Source organism: Marmota monax, unplaced genomic scaffold (genome assembly GCF_021218885.2).
Source record: "Marmota monax isolate L192 unplaced genomic scaffold, Marmota_monax_Labrador192_F-V1.1 WCK01_AAM20220418_F8-fsc00045, whole genome shotgun sequence".
In the NCBI taxonomy this organism is placed as follows: domain Eukaryota; kingdom Metazoa; phylum Chordata; class Mammalia; order Rodentia; family Sciuridae; genus Marmota; species Marmota monax.
This window is the reverse complement of record NW_026692132.1, coordinates 1,277,562-1,292,053: the sequence shown is the minus strand read 5'-3', so window position 1 is coordinate 1,292,053 and position 14,492 is coordinate 1,277,562. Positions and strand designations below refer to the sequence as shown.

The window sequence follows — 14,492 nt, the reverse complement described above, 5'->3', positions numbered from 1 at the left end:
GCTAGGGTTGCCAGAGCCTGGACTGGAGTTGGAGTGGACAAGGCTGACTCTTAGCAGCAGACTGCAGAGTCATGGACATGCTTGTAAAACTCACAGGATGGCAGTATTCCTAGGAGGGCCCGCAAGGAGAGATGCAGTGGAACAGCCTGAGACACCGAGTCTAAGGAGGCAGTTGGACAACACAGGAGGATCCAAAAGCCAAGGACCCACAACAGAAGCTAATTAAGATGCAGCAAGGACCATTGGAAGATAAAACTGGGAGAGAAGTTCTCTCAGTGCTGGAATCCCGGGGAAGGGATTCTAAGCAGGGTGAACCTACATCTGTTCCTGTTTGCCCATTGTCCCAGTACAAATATTGAGAGCATCCCTGTTACTCCCAAACAGTATTCCAAACTCTCTGTGTTGACAGTGGCCCTGATTCTGAACTAAGAGGGGATTAAGCAACCAGTGTTGCGTCCTTCCAACAGTCCTCGGTAGACTACACAAAATTAGCCTTTGTTAACAATGTTTTTAATAAGAATATAGTTCGTCTTTTTCTGAGGTCTTGCACAATGGACCCTTTGTAACCATCTGGTAAATGGAGCCACCAAGACCAAATATTAATAGAGGTCAACTGACCTTTGTCTGCCTTCTGTTAACCTTTTGCTGCCAGGACAAAGTGCTCTGGGTCAGGGGAAGGTCAGCAAACACTATCTAGATCTCAAAATCTGCGTTTCAAGAGGCCAGAAATTTAGCCATCCTAGGACTATCTCCAGGCCCAAATAGCTGTTCAGTTTAGAGAATTCAGTTGTTTGGCCACATTTTATTTTGTTTTTCTTTTACTTTTTAGGGTGCTTTTGACAGTATAGGACAGTCAATTTTATTTTACTTGCCTCTTTACTTTTGTGTTTATTTTATTTTACCATTATTTTGCTTTGTTTTCTCTCACCCTCTAAAACCTCCTATTCGGCAGCACTTAGCACCTACTCTTTCCAAGTTGTAACCTCCTGCAAATTCGTATTTATCAAGATAGACACAAAATCTTCCTCCTGGAAGACTTCATTCACCTGCGCTCCATCAACTCAAATTTGTGATCATTTGGCCACATTGGATTAAGATGTCCTTATGTTCCAGCTAGCCAAAAAGAATTTTCTAAGCAAGCTGTCAGTACAGATTAACTTCAGGAGGATATTTGAGCTATATAGATTTTATATGGAAGCAGGCATTTGCTCCAAACAAACAAAAAAAATATAGCTCTGTCGTTGTCTTCTGTTTATCAAAACATCAAGGACCTCAGCTTGGAGGGTAAACACAGGCAGTAGTCAATTATTCTACTTGTAGTTCCTGCATGAATTTAAATATAAAGAAAATGTAGTTATTTCAAAAATTATTTATAATTCTGATTTTGCTGCTATTGTCATTCATCTCTCTAGCCCGGCCTTTGTCTCTATTAGTGAAATAAGTTACAATTGTGCAGTATTATATCTTTTTTTCTTCTACGGAAGGTTCAGCAATTTCAGAGTATGATTGTTTTTAAGTGGGAAAATTCAATTTTCTCTAATGTTTTAACGTTTAACTCAGCTTTTGGAATGCTCGTGTTTCTTGCATTACCCAAACATTTGGAAAATGAACTCATCTCAACTCCTCCTTCCCATCCTCAGCCCTCCATACTTACTCGCCTAGCATTCTTACTTGGGTTAATGCTAACACCTCCTAGTCATTAAGAACTGAGCCATTTAGCCTCCTTGTCATTCCTTCCTTTAATTCTCTCCATCCCTGCTTGCCCTGTATCTGTTCATTTCCACTTCCTCTGAAACTTCCTTCCCCATCTCTCAAAGCTGCCCTTTGGTCTCCATTCCCTCTAAATCTACCAGGTTCAGGACTCAGTGTTACCTCACATCTGTGTCATTGCCAGAGCTTCCAAATTGGTTTCCCTACATCAAGGTTTTCTCCATTCTAAACCACCTTGAATTTTCCTTGGATTAACCTTAAAGTATAAATGATCTTGGCACTGCCCTGATTGAACACTGCCCATGGGCCTCCACCGGCCAAAATGGGAAATTCCAACAATATAGCCTTGCCTCTCTCTGCTGCTGCAGGCTGCACTCCTCTCTTCCCAGCCCTCTCGTCACATGTCCTTGCTCTCATTTTAAGTCAAGCAGTTTTTTACATTTGGAATGACTCCATCTTTACCCCATAGGCATTAGCTGAAAAATCTCATGACCCAGCCCCAAAGCTGACTCTTAAGGCTTAGACCAGGGCCACCATCTTCTTCTGTTCCATGGTCCCTGCTGCTGTTGCCCTATCTCACTACACAGGATATGTTTTTATTACTATGATCTGTGTCTTGTCTTAGGCCTCTTTTGTTGAACCCTTTAGGAATCTATTCTGTGTTTTCTACAATACCCAGAATGGGTTCTTACATTTAATAAATAGATAACCTTTGTTGAAGGGTTACACATCATCATTTAAACCCAGTAAATAATCATATAAACTCATAGAAATGTTTTGTCTTTTCAGCAAAACCTAAAATAACCTATGTAGAGAATCAGACAGCCATGGAACTGGAGGAGCAGGTCACTCTTACCTGTGAAGCCTCAGGAGACCCCATTCCTTCCATCACTTGGAGAACTTCCACCCGAAACATCAGCAGCGAAGAAAAGGTATACTGTTGCCCAAGAGTTTCAGGGCCATGGAACACAGACTTGATGCACATTGAGTCTGCCCTGCCCAGTTCTTTTCGGTGAGCCAGAAGGGGGGGTATATGGTCACCAGAGGCCACAGTCAGGTCCTGCAACCTCCCTCCCCCAGCCTGTCCAGACATGGCCTGCTCAACATCCCTTTTAGTGGAAAGGGCACAATTCCTTGTATAGATGGGCAGGGGTGCTATGGTAGTGGGCATGGTTAAGTTAGGTGTTCTGGAAAGGAGGCGATAGTGATGTTCAAACCCAGGGTTGTGGATCTTTGAGGAACAAGGAGAAGCAAGATCCCTGTATACCAGGTAATATTATCATCTGGGGAGTACCCAAGGAAATGTCTCCTGAAAGTAACAGGGACCAAAATGAGCCTATTTTTTCCCTCATGTTTTGTACACTCATGCTGAATATGCACATATGCACAAAAGCTTGGCTGCCTTTGTGTCTGCCTGTATTCTTGGTCACATTTGGATTTCATTTTGTTCTAAAGGCAAAAATAATTAGCAGTTTCTAAACGATGATGTTGGTACCTGGGTTCTGCAATTTATTCACCAAGGGTTTAAGAACATCATAGTAAACTTCCTCGGAAATTTAAATGACTAAAAATGTAGCTTTAAAGCACATGGATTTATAGGCCACCGGAAAGCTCTCTTTATTATTGACAATATATAAAAATTAAGGTGACCTTCCCCCATTATGCAGCCCTTCGCTATTGAGTGGGCTGAAACCAGAAGGAGGAAAAAGCCTGGTTTTGAAGCAACTTCAATCCTCTTATGGCACTTGTCCAACCTGCTCTCGTATATCCTGTAGTAATGGGCTTCATTTTAGTTGACCAAAGCTTTGTTACCTGTTCGGGAGTAATGGCCTTAGCCTTAAAGAACATTTAAAATGGATTGCTTATTGACCAGAATGTCAAAAACGATAGATCTCTTCACTCTTCTGCCTGCTGAAAGGAAATCCCTAAACAGGATAAACTCAGCTACAGCCCAAAAAGAGGAGTGTGAAATACCAGAGCTAAATTTGGAATTTGCATTTGAGGAACTGATTTCTGTCTCGATAATAGAAAACAAAGCTAAATCAAAAGGATCAGGGATTGCTGTTCCAAATAGCCCCCCCCCTTTTTTTTTTTTTTGCAATTTTTCATCCAGAATTGAATTCAATGTAACAAAAACTCAACTGAAGAACTGCTAAATATTTTTGAAACTCACATATGCTGTTTGATATGCAAAAACCAGCTAGATGAAGAAATGTGGTGTTTACTTGAATACTTTCTTTATCAACAATGGAATTGAACCCTTAGCTAAGATTTCAGCTCCCATTGTGTATTATGTGGATTGAATATACATTTCGGAGTTTGATCAATAGGATGGATACTTGGCAGGTCTTTTTGCACCCAGCTTAACAGTGGACTTGTTCAGAGTGAGCCAGTCTATATCTTTGTCCTACAGTGAAAGACAGAAATATCTCTCTTAGTTGTAGGCTTTTAAATTCTCTATCTTTTCTAGGAATAGCTCAACATCCAAATCAGACCAGAAGGACTATTAAGATTTGTGCCTATCTCAGGTTCTTTAATAGGTTGGCAGGTCTGGCTTGAACCTATGATTTTATTTTTATATAATGAGAAAAGATAGAAACTAATACACACTCACATTTACTAAATATTGAGACTGAAAGAATCCAACAAAGGCCCTCTCAAGCCTAGCAGGTACCAGGCTTGCACTATTCAGTTTTAAGTATAGACCAACAGTCTTAGTCTGAGATAATCACTCATGCCCAGCCACATGCTCTGTGTTGTGGTTTCCTTTGCTGGTGACTATCTGCAAATTTACTTGAAGTGACATTACTGGAGCTCAAATCAGTCAGTGTCTAGAACAAGTCCTCCAGATCAGCCTATGATGTAACACACCAGATTAATATGAATTGTCCTAAATGAAATCCTCTATAATAAAATTTGCCATTTCTATCCATTAAATAGTGACATAAAAGAGGCATGCTATCCACCTTACAGAATACTTAGTTGCTTATTAAAAAAATAAATATGGTCATCCATGAGCAGGTCAGATTCCCGAAAATAAATTTTACTTTTATTTTGGCAGTCTCTTCATGTTCTCCAACTAAAGTTGCATTGTATTTGAGATTACTAGACTCCCTGACTTGTAGGAGTGGGAGAAAGCAATTTTCTTTTTAAAATCAGGATGATACACAAGACAGGTCAGAATAGTCAGTCGTATCTAATGGTAGAGTAAAAGCCTGAGATTCAGATTACATGGCATGCAAAACCGTGGATGTTCAGAAGGCACCTTTTCACGTCCTGAAATCTCACCAGCCCCGTCTTCTAGCATCCCTGCTAGAAAAGTCACCCTGGACCCTGTCTAAAATGGTGACACTGTCAGTCCTCCATAGGACAATTGGTCAACGCTGATGATCAGGAAGGACTTCTTCCTTGTCTCTTCCTGTACCCAGTGTTCCCCACCTCTGCCACTCAGACCTTCATCTGAGTCACTGAAATAGCACTTGAACTTTCCTCAAGTTGGTCTGATCTTCTTCCCTTAACACACCCAGCCATTTTCACTGTTTCTTCTGTCATGGCTTTCACATCCTTCACCCTTCTAGTTGTCCTGTACTAGGTGGCTTCAATTCACTAGTCCCATGCCCAGTGTGACCTATGCAGACTTCAGTAGGACCGTTGCCTTCTGGATCTGGACACCATTATGCAGTTAAAGTTGCATTAGCCCTTGAGCAGTGTCCTCATTCTGTTGCCTCATATTGAGATTGTGGTCAACTAACATGCTCAAGTCTTTTTTTATATGAACTTCACTTAAGCCATATATCCCCTATCCTGTTCTCATGCAACTGATTGCTTAACCAACAATGCAGAATTTTATACTTATTTCTGTTAAAAATTTGTATATACATGTTGTAGCCCAGTCTTACTCAGTAGGGTCATTTATGGCAATTTAGGAGACCCTTCCTTCACTGGGACTGTCCTATGCAATGTAAGATGGTTAGCATCACTGGCATTCTCCCCCTTAAATGTCAGGAGCCACTTCTAATCATTACTAAATTGTCAAATATCCCCTGGCTTGAGAATGTCTGTTCCTCACAGTCTTTCCAACCAGACAGATCTGACTTTCATCAGAAGTGTCCTTAGAAGTCTGAGAGTCAGAGCATCTCAGTGCATGTGGACCCCCCTATTTTATATGTGTATATTAAAAGTAATGAGGCAAGAGCTGTCATTGGTGACCCCAGCCCTAATCATAAGTCCAAGGGCAGCTAATTCAGTAGCCTTCCCAATGCAGCTGTCATCTAATGTTGGTAGTAGCTAGTGCTTCCCAGTTAGTGTGAACACTTAGTTGAAACATCTTTGTCCAAGTCACTGATAAAAATGTTTAATGGGACAAGGTCAAGTTCAGAGCCCTTAGAGTGCCTCCATGGCATGGCTACCCTCTCTGTAGGTAGCTTAGAAGGTGAAGTAACTGGTGCCACGAAGTCACAGGGCTCTCTTGTGATTCTGATGACTTTCTTGGAAGCCTCAATGATTCCTATAATATAGTACATAAGCAAATTAAAGCTATTCTGTGTTTTTGCATCACTGTTTCAGTCTGATATTTCCTTTCCTATGAGAAGAGGCAGGTGAGAGAAGTCTTTATGCATCACCCATACACACTTAGTAACTTGCTAATGGAATATCAATGTTCTTCACTAAAAAAAGAAGGAATGGACTTTGGCAGAATGCATTTCCATACATTGAACATAAAGTTCAAAAGAAGAAGAAGGAGGAGGAGGAGGAGGAGGAGAAGGAGGAGGAGAAGGAGGAGGAGGAGGAAGAGGAAGAGGAATGGGGCAAGCAAAACCTAGTGCAATTAATGTCACACCCTATCTTTGATCATATCTCTGAATTGAGTTTGATCACTGACTTGAGAATGATAATTATTAAGATTTAGCCAGTTGAGTTGGTTGAGTTCAACAATAATAGCTAGACTGTGTCTAATTGTTTGGATCATTCAGATCATTAAGGTAGATCAATTGTCTGACAGTTGGTCCATTACTTAGTGGTCACTGTAATCTTGAACAAAAAAGTGAACTTCATAATGGGCCAATTGGATGATGTATGTGAAGCTTTTTGTGATTGATATTTCAGAAAGTTTTTGTGCATCTGCATCATTTCATTACTCATCCTACACAGATTTATCTTCAACATTGCCTGCCAGGTATTTGAATGAGTGTTACTAAATTCCAGGCACCATTTATACATTGTATGAAACACAGGGATGATTATTTTCATACTCTATCCTGGCAGGAAAAAAATCTATCATTTGCCTATGTGAACACCTCTATGCCTTGAAATGATTATAAAGAAAGGTGTATGAAGCCTTCTTGATTAAGTAATGGAGAGAGGTGAAGTGTTGAGATGAAAAAAAGAGAGAAAAAAAATGAAGGGCCTTTTGTGAGCCTTGAATCTTATGCTGATAGAGTATGTCACAAATGAGACCTTTTGAAATTCTGGATTCTTTGGAAGCTGAAGCTTTTCTTTTCTCCAGGAAGAATTTCTCATTCGGTACAAGCCCAGAGCCTACTTTTAACTACTGAAAATAGTGACAACATAAAGCAGTCAGAGTCTGGTTTATCTCGGGTGTGGGCAAATGTACAATAAGGAATGCTTAGGATAATTAGAAAGATGCTTCACTTTAGTTTGTATACATATTCCTGCAAGCTTCTTGGGCATAAGACAAAAAATGTAAATAATATTAAAACAACCTAGGACTAACAATTTCTGGAGTATTACTAATAGTACCCTAACTTAGTTCCTCAGTATGTATATTTGCATATCAGAGTGTCTTGATATGGGCCACACCTTCACCAAATTATTAGGTCCAAGACATTTATGTCATTCCACTGTCACACAGGTAAGAGTTAGGCTACTAGAAGCATGGTGTCACTAGCAACCACTTATTCTAAAAGCCACAGAACCATAATGACTTGGGAGAAACACACAGAATAATCACATTTGAAAACAAACAACTCCATATGATACAGCCCTGGCATGTTTCAAACAAGCTTTTTAGTGATGTGGAATTGGCAACTATATCTGACGTGTTGGCCCACTGTTACTTTGGTCTATGCGTGTTCCTCTGTTCTCACTTCCTTCTTCATTCCAACATCATGTGACATAACCCAGTATTTCCATCCTCATTTCTCACAAAGCTCCTTGTATGTAGTAGACTCTTACTGTTTGCTAACTCATTTGCATTCCCTGATTGCATTGCTGTGTTTCTAGCATCTTCTATATCTTTTTTTCCATCTGAACATCAGGGATAATCAGGCAACCACACCACCTAATAAAAAGAACAATGCAGCTATGATGTCTTTGACTCCTAATATGAAAACAGAAAAAGCAGACTATATGCTCAAGTGCTAGATACATAAAAATAGCTAGATGAGAACGGAAAATGCCCCAAACCTCTATGCTGCGAGTTGGGTTACTTTCTTGTGAATGCCATATTGGATGAAGATGGTCCATACTTGAGCCCATGTGCCAACTGGGCATTCTCTGCCTTTAAGGACTAGAGCCCTACCACAGCTTCCTAGCATCCTTAAGCTTCCTTACCCACAGTCTCAAAAGACTTCATAACTCTCATTCCTAATGTGCCTCTCCTCTCCTTTATTTGTTCCCTTTTTTTAAAAAAAAATTCACTTTTAATAGAATGCATGCAAAGAATTATAAAGTGCATGAGCATAAAATGGCATTAGTGTATCTGTGATATGCTGTCTAATAAAACTCAGAGGAGGAAACCTTACTCTCTTAAGTATTTCTAGATGATGTGGTTAGAATCAGTAGTGTCATCCAGTACTATGAAGAATATTTAAGATGTTTTGCAACATAAGCAGTCTAATATGTCTGCTGGTATATGTATGTATGTCTACCAAAGATTAGGAATGCCTTTACGATTGAATTATACAAACATATAATTTTAACGTACTAAGGGGGAAAAAGCTGAACATAGGCTAAATCCTAAATTAAATTGGGTAATAAACACACCATTGAAAGTGGGCCTTGGAAAAAGTTCTGAATTAAGAGGAAACTGCATGTGCACGGAATGCAGTGTGGTACATCAATTCTCTAAAGCAACATGTTGTAAAATTTTACTGCTTTCTTGTTGTGTTTTATATCTTGTTCTCTCCAGGCTTCGTGGACTCGACCAGAGAAGCAAGAGGTATAGCTTACCTGACCACTAGCCAGTCTTTAGTTTTGAAAGCATTGCAGTTTAACTTACCATTACAGTTTAATAACCAGGCACGCTAAACTAATTAGTACTTTAGTTAGAGTAAAGAATAGGTCAATAGTGGTAGAAATTACTTAGCAATAGTGTCATTTTAGGATGAGCAAGCAAGCTGTGTTGGGAGTGGATGAACAAATCCTTATTATTTTCTAAAACTGGATCTTATTCTCTTGCTGGTGCTGGTAAATCACATCCAGGTAATTATACTGATAGAAATAAATTGCCCCAATGCCCAGGCCAGGCATTTTGAAACAATGAATTTTTTGTTTTTATTCTCACATGGTAGATGTGGCTTTGGACCATAAAGTCACAGAGTTAGTAATCTAAAACCTGCTCAGCCCTTTCCTTTCCAGCTCAACTCATCTTGTTGCTCACTTATTTTATAATGATCGGTCTTGGTAGATTATCACATCACATTTCATCTCAAAAGCTACACAAATGACATCTCTCATTGGTTTTTCCAAATTGCTAAACATGTCTGTTACTTTTATAGAGCATTAAATTTATGAGATTGAAATGATTTGGTACAAATGGGTTTATGTTTTGTAAAGTCAGTAGCATTTAGCCTTTGAAATTTCTTTGCTTACTTTCTTTGGTTTAGGTAATGTAGGACTTAGTTTGAAAACTGAAGCTAAACATTAACCTTTAGATTTTAATTGCTACACTCCCAGGCCCTATCTATGATCACTTCTGTCATTTTTTTTAAACCTGATTTGTGATTAAGTGACCAAAATAGTAAAATAAAAACCTATCTATTTTAGATGACATTCAAGGATCAAATTTATAAATACATTTTATTAAAATAGCTTTTGCCTTCTTTCTCCAAATGAGTCTAAGATTCTATAAGAATATAAACACAGAAGAGCCTATAGATTCGGTATTTTAATTTGGTAAACCTATCCTCTTAGTCTTTCAGGAATGATAATTATTCAGAGCACATGGCTCATGTGTTCAGGTCATGGTTATCAATATTTAATGCTGCTAAATATTTAAAAGTTGACTGCCTATCCCCAGGCACTGATATTAGTTTCTGCACATGAACATGCTGCCATTGTCAAATCCAGTTCATTATTAGCTCTCTTTGTGTCCTACCTTCCCCGATGGCGTAGGGACTGTGGTTCAGTACATGTCCACACTGAAATGCTTCACTCCTGAGGCACCAGAATCTTTTAGTGCCGTCACAGGCTGGGTGTTTTATTGCCCAGAAGTCGTCGACCCATTGGGATTGGGGAAGGAAGAGAAGAAGGGTTAATTATCAGCCAGTCTTAAGTAGATGCAGATCTCATTCTGCTTTGCCTTGTACATCTTCCTCCTGTCATTCTGACCTAGACCTGGTAAGAGGAGGAGCTAAAATTTATCAGAGAGCCCCAAGGAGCTGTTAAGAGATTTTTTTTCCCCCTTCTTGTGGATTGGGAAGAGAATTCTTATTGTAAGTGAAAATAATAGATTTACTCCCAAGAAAGCAGACACTGGATTCTGTTTTCCAAAAGTGTCTTTATCAGAAATGTCGCACTTTGGACATAATTGACTTCTAAGTGAATGCCACCCGTGGGGCTCAGAAGTTTCATTCTCTCCTATTTATCTCATTCAAAGATGAAAACCATAAGCCCAGATGAGAGCAAAAGAAGGTTTGGGTTATGGCCACTTTCATTCTAATAAGCTCTGAAAAGCCTTAGCACTTTTACCTGTAAGAAGAGAGACAAAAATGCTTTGATGGGAAGAAAAATTATAATCACCCTTCATGGATTTTTTTAAGGGCATCTTTTTTCCATAATGATCTTTTAACTCTTGCCCAGAGTTCATCTGCTTCCTCTGGGGCAGCCAAGACAGTCAGCCTGGCTTTTGGTCTGGATGGCTTATAGGTGGCACTCTGGGGCTTTATCCTGATGCCAGAATAAAACAATTTAGAGAGAGAGAGAGGCCAATCACACTGGAGTCTTATCTGCATATCCTCAAAGGGACAACTGGGCATCTGGCAAATAATCCCACCATCACACCTGCAGTGAGCCCCTACAAAATAAGAATTCTCTATAGAGGATTGCCTTCTGGTCTGTTGACATCATTAAACAAGAGAAATTTCCATATAGAGAAGCCTGGGAAAAGAGACCATATCGAAAGGGGAAAAACAAGTACAGCTGTCCCTATAACCGTTTTCTAAGCTGCTTTTTAAATGTTTTCTAGATTATTCTAAGTAAAGACTGCTCATCCCCCTACTTTGTTGCTATCACTGTCCCATTCTTACCTATATGACTTTCTTTCCCTATCTTTCACATGGAATTGTTCTCTTGGCTTCCTGGGGATTATGGCATAGGGCATAATGACAAGTCCAGTATGGGTCCAAAGAATCATAGTTCATCTCACGGTTGAGATCACTGAGATGACCAGAAAAGCCAGGGATGGGCCTCAGGTCCCCTATATCTGCTGGGTATAGGGGGAAATATGAGTGAGAGGCAGATCAGGTCAGCCTTTAGAGGTCCCTGCAGGAATGGCTTCATGCCTCCATGGCCCTAATGCAGACTGACAGGTAAAGATTTTTGTTTGGCATTTAAAAATAGCCACTGGGTTGGATCAGTAAGCACTGGCAGCCCACAAGAAAAGGAGTCCCGGGATCCAGAATCTCCAACAAATTGATTATCTAGGAAGTGCCCTACACCTGTCTGCTGGCATCTCTTATTAGTGTGTGCCATCTCTTGGGATGCAGCTTCTCAATCAAGCATCTTCCTACCTTCGCTGGCCCAAAGGGAACACCAGGGCATTGGTCTCAGGAAGGGGACATGCTCATAGCAGGAGGCAGTGATGATTTTGCTTGGCCCTTCTTCCTCTTACCGGCAACATGCTGTAGCTTCCAGATATGACATGTGATGGGGCTTAGATGACTGAAAAGGACTAGTTCTGTTAATGCTAGTGTAAGGAACTTCTTGTGCTAGATCTACTGAGCAAGGCCAGTGGTGCCTGGCTTTTGGGCTTCCCAGGCTGCCATAAGACACTACATCTCTGGACTTCAGGTTTGCAAACCAGCATATTAAAAGAATCTGAAGCCAGGTGGTCTTTCATTCTCTAAAGACAAGCCCATCAGATGCCAGATGCAGAGTACTGTCCTGTCCTTTTCTACAGAATATCATACACTGAAATGAGGGTGACCCAGCCTTCAAGGAGTCTGACCCCTTCATCAGATTACCAGCTTTCTGGAGGATCTGGACTTGGGCCATATGCCTACACCCATTCAGAGACAGCAACCATTTTACTTAGAATGTCACAAGTTAAAAACCCTTGGAGATATCCCAGTATTCATTGCATTAGGATCATATGCTATTCTCTTGACTGATCACTGTCATTCCAGTAACTCAGGAAGCCAATAGCAGAATTAAGAACTAGAAAATGGAGACTATGGTGTCAAGGATCCCAGATCTGCCTGGGGCTCTCTTTATCACTCTTCTTAGAGAGGGGATCCTGTTACCCTCAATTCTGTCTCGGCAGATCCTGAGCTTTGAATTGTTTGACTTTTTTTAATGGATAATTTCAGCTTTTAAGTATCCAGGAAATAGAGACATCTGCAGAGAATGGCTTTCTTGCATAGTTTCTTTCAGTGAGCACATTTGAAGTTCCTATCTCATGAGCATGCACATAGGGCTGGAGGTGGGAAAACTGGAAGGAAAGATCAGGGATGCATATTTCCAGGATCTCCCAAGGCAAGGCCATTGCTGCTGAGACCTATGCTGGCCAGGGCCTTTGCCTCTATTTCACTCATCCCAAAGTAGTATTGTGGGACCTAGTCTGTCCTTGCCCCAAACCAATCTTGGCACACAGTTCAGGTCATTTGACATAATCAAGTCCCATTTCCTATTTTGGATACACCAAAGTTCCCATGGTGCTCACGGAACATCCCCCATTAGGTAATACCTAAAGTCAGACTTAAATGTTGGCCCAGAGAGGAGAGAGGATGTGAGATTCATCATAGATAGGTGATGAACTAGTCTCCTATAGCTATAGCTATAGCTGCATGGCCCTCTGCCTTGTCTCGGACTCTGATGCTCCCCTTTCCCTCCTGGCAGACTCTGGACGGGCACATGGTGGTTCGCAGCCATGCCCGCGTGTCATCCCTGACCCTGAAGAGCATCCAGTACACAGATGCTGGAGAGTACATCTGCACTGCCAGCAACACCATCGGCCAGGACTCCCAGTCCATGTACCTTGAAGTGCAATGTGAGGAATAACTGGGGAAAGACTTGGGGGCGGGGAAGAGCCCTTCAGGGTCAGGATGAGAGAGGGAAATAGTACCCAGGACCTAAGCTTACCCCGTGAGCTCTGCTATGTTCCCTGGCCCCTTTCAGAGTTCTGTCCTAAAGCCACCTGCCACACACCATCCCTAGACTTCTTACAAGCCTTCTGTGTGCTCTGAGGCTTCCTATGCAGTGCATGTGCACAGGAATACTGACGTGATCCTGACCTATCCTATACCATGTGCTAGGTCTGCTTCAAAGCATGCCTATCTTCCTAGTACCAGGAGACAGAATGGGGGGCTCCAAGATAGTGGTGGTCACCCTGATAGTCATTGTCATTTATTGCAGATTCCCCCAAGCTACAGGGCCCTGTGGCTGTGTACACTTGGGAGGGGAACCAGGTGAATATCACCTGTGAGGTTTTTGCCTACCCCAGTGCTACAATCTCCTGGTTCCGAGATGGCCAGTTACTGCCAAGCTCCAACTTTAGCAATATCAAGATCTACAACACTCCCTCTGCCAGCTATCTGGAGGTAAGTAGGAAGGGGCAAAGGGTTGTATAGACTAGGCTGTTTGATGATGGGTAGGCTTTTGGATGCAACTCACGTTTTCTATCTCACTTCTCTGGCACATCCTGAACTGGAGAGCCATTGGCTGGAGAAGAAATAGCCTCACCCCTGGTCACCTTTCTCGACTGCACCTGTGTGCTCCATGTAGCTAGACTGGGACTGGGGCCTGGAAAAAAAAACCTCTCCCATGATCCATGGGCTCTTCTCCTGTCTTATTCAAGGGTGGGCTGGTACTAATGATTTGTGCTTTACTAGTTCTATTCTTGTCTAATTCAGTAAGTAAAGATCTGCATCTGTGGCCATTTCATGGTACCCTTGTAACCCTAAAGGCTCCTTCCTTCTAAAGGTGACCCCAGACTCTGAAAATGATTTTGGAAATTACAACTGTACTGCAGTGAACCGCATCGGACAAGAGTCCTTGGAATTCATCCTTGTTCAAGCAGGTAAGTGCCTCTCGTGGTGGCTTCCACACTGCCCATACCCTTATCAGGGTAACCAGGATACTTCAAGAATACCAGTCTAGTGGGGTAAAGAAAGCCAAGGCCAACAAAGCCAGATGATCAGGAAGCAATTGGAGGTGTAAGGATCTAAATATGAGATGTACAGAGAGAGAATCATAGATGAAGGGGGTCCAGAGGACAGAAAACAGGTGACAGGATTCCTAAGAGTGAGCAGAAATAAGAGAGACATGCTTTGAAATTGGAAGTTGTGGTCCTGGGCCCAACTGGGCTCACCTGGGTCTCCATA

General features: G+C 41.4%; 1 protein-coding gene across 18 annotated transcripts in view; it reads left to right on the top strand.

Moving 5' to 3' along the window:
• The window catches only part of Ncam1 (neural cell adhesion molecule 1), a 294,742-nt gene that overhangs the window by 238,515 nt on the left and 41,735 nt on the right, over positions 1-14,492 (top strand). For 9 of the 18 annotated variants that reach the window (XM_058586222.1, XM_058586226.1, XM_058586224.1 and 6 more), the window contains exons 8-12: positions 2,500-2,642; positions 8,861-8,890; positions 13,009-13,159; positions 13,525-13,709; positions 14,092-14,188. In XM_058586222.1, the coding sequence (XP_058442205.1) occupies positions 2,500-2,642; positions 8,861-8,890; positions 13,009-13,159; positions 13,525-13,709; positions 14,092-14,188 (606 nt within the window). The remainder of the gene's footprint in view (positions 1-2,499; positions 2,643-8,860; positions 8,891-13,008; positions 13,160-13,524; positions 13,710-14,091; positions 14,189-14,492) is intronic. The other 9 variants (XM_058586231.1, XM_058586237.1, XM_058586235.1 and 6 more) reach the window with 1 other exon arrangement.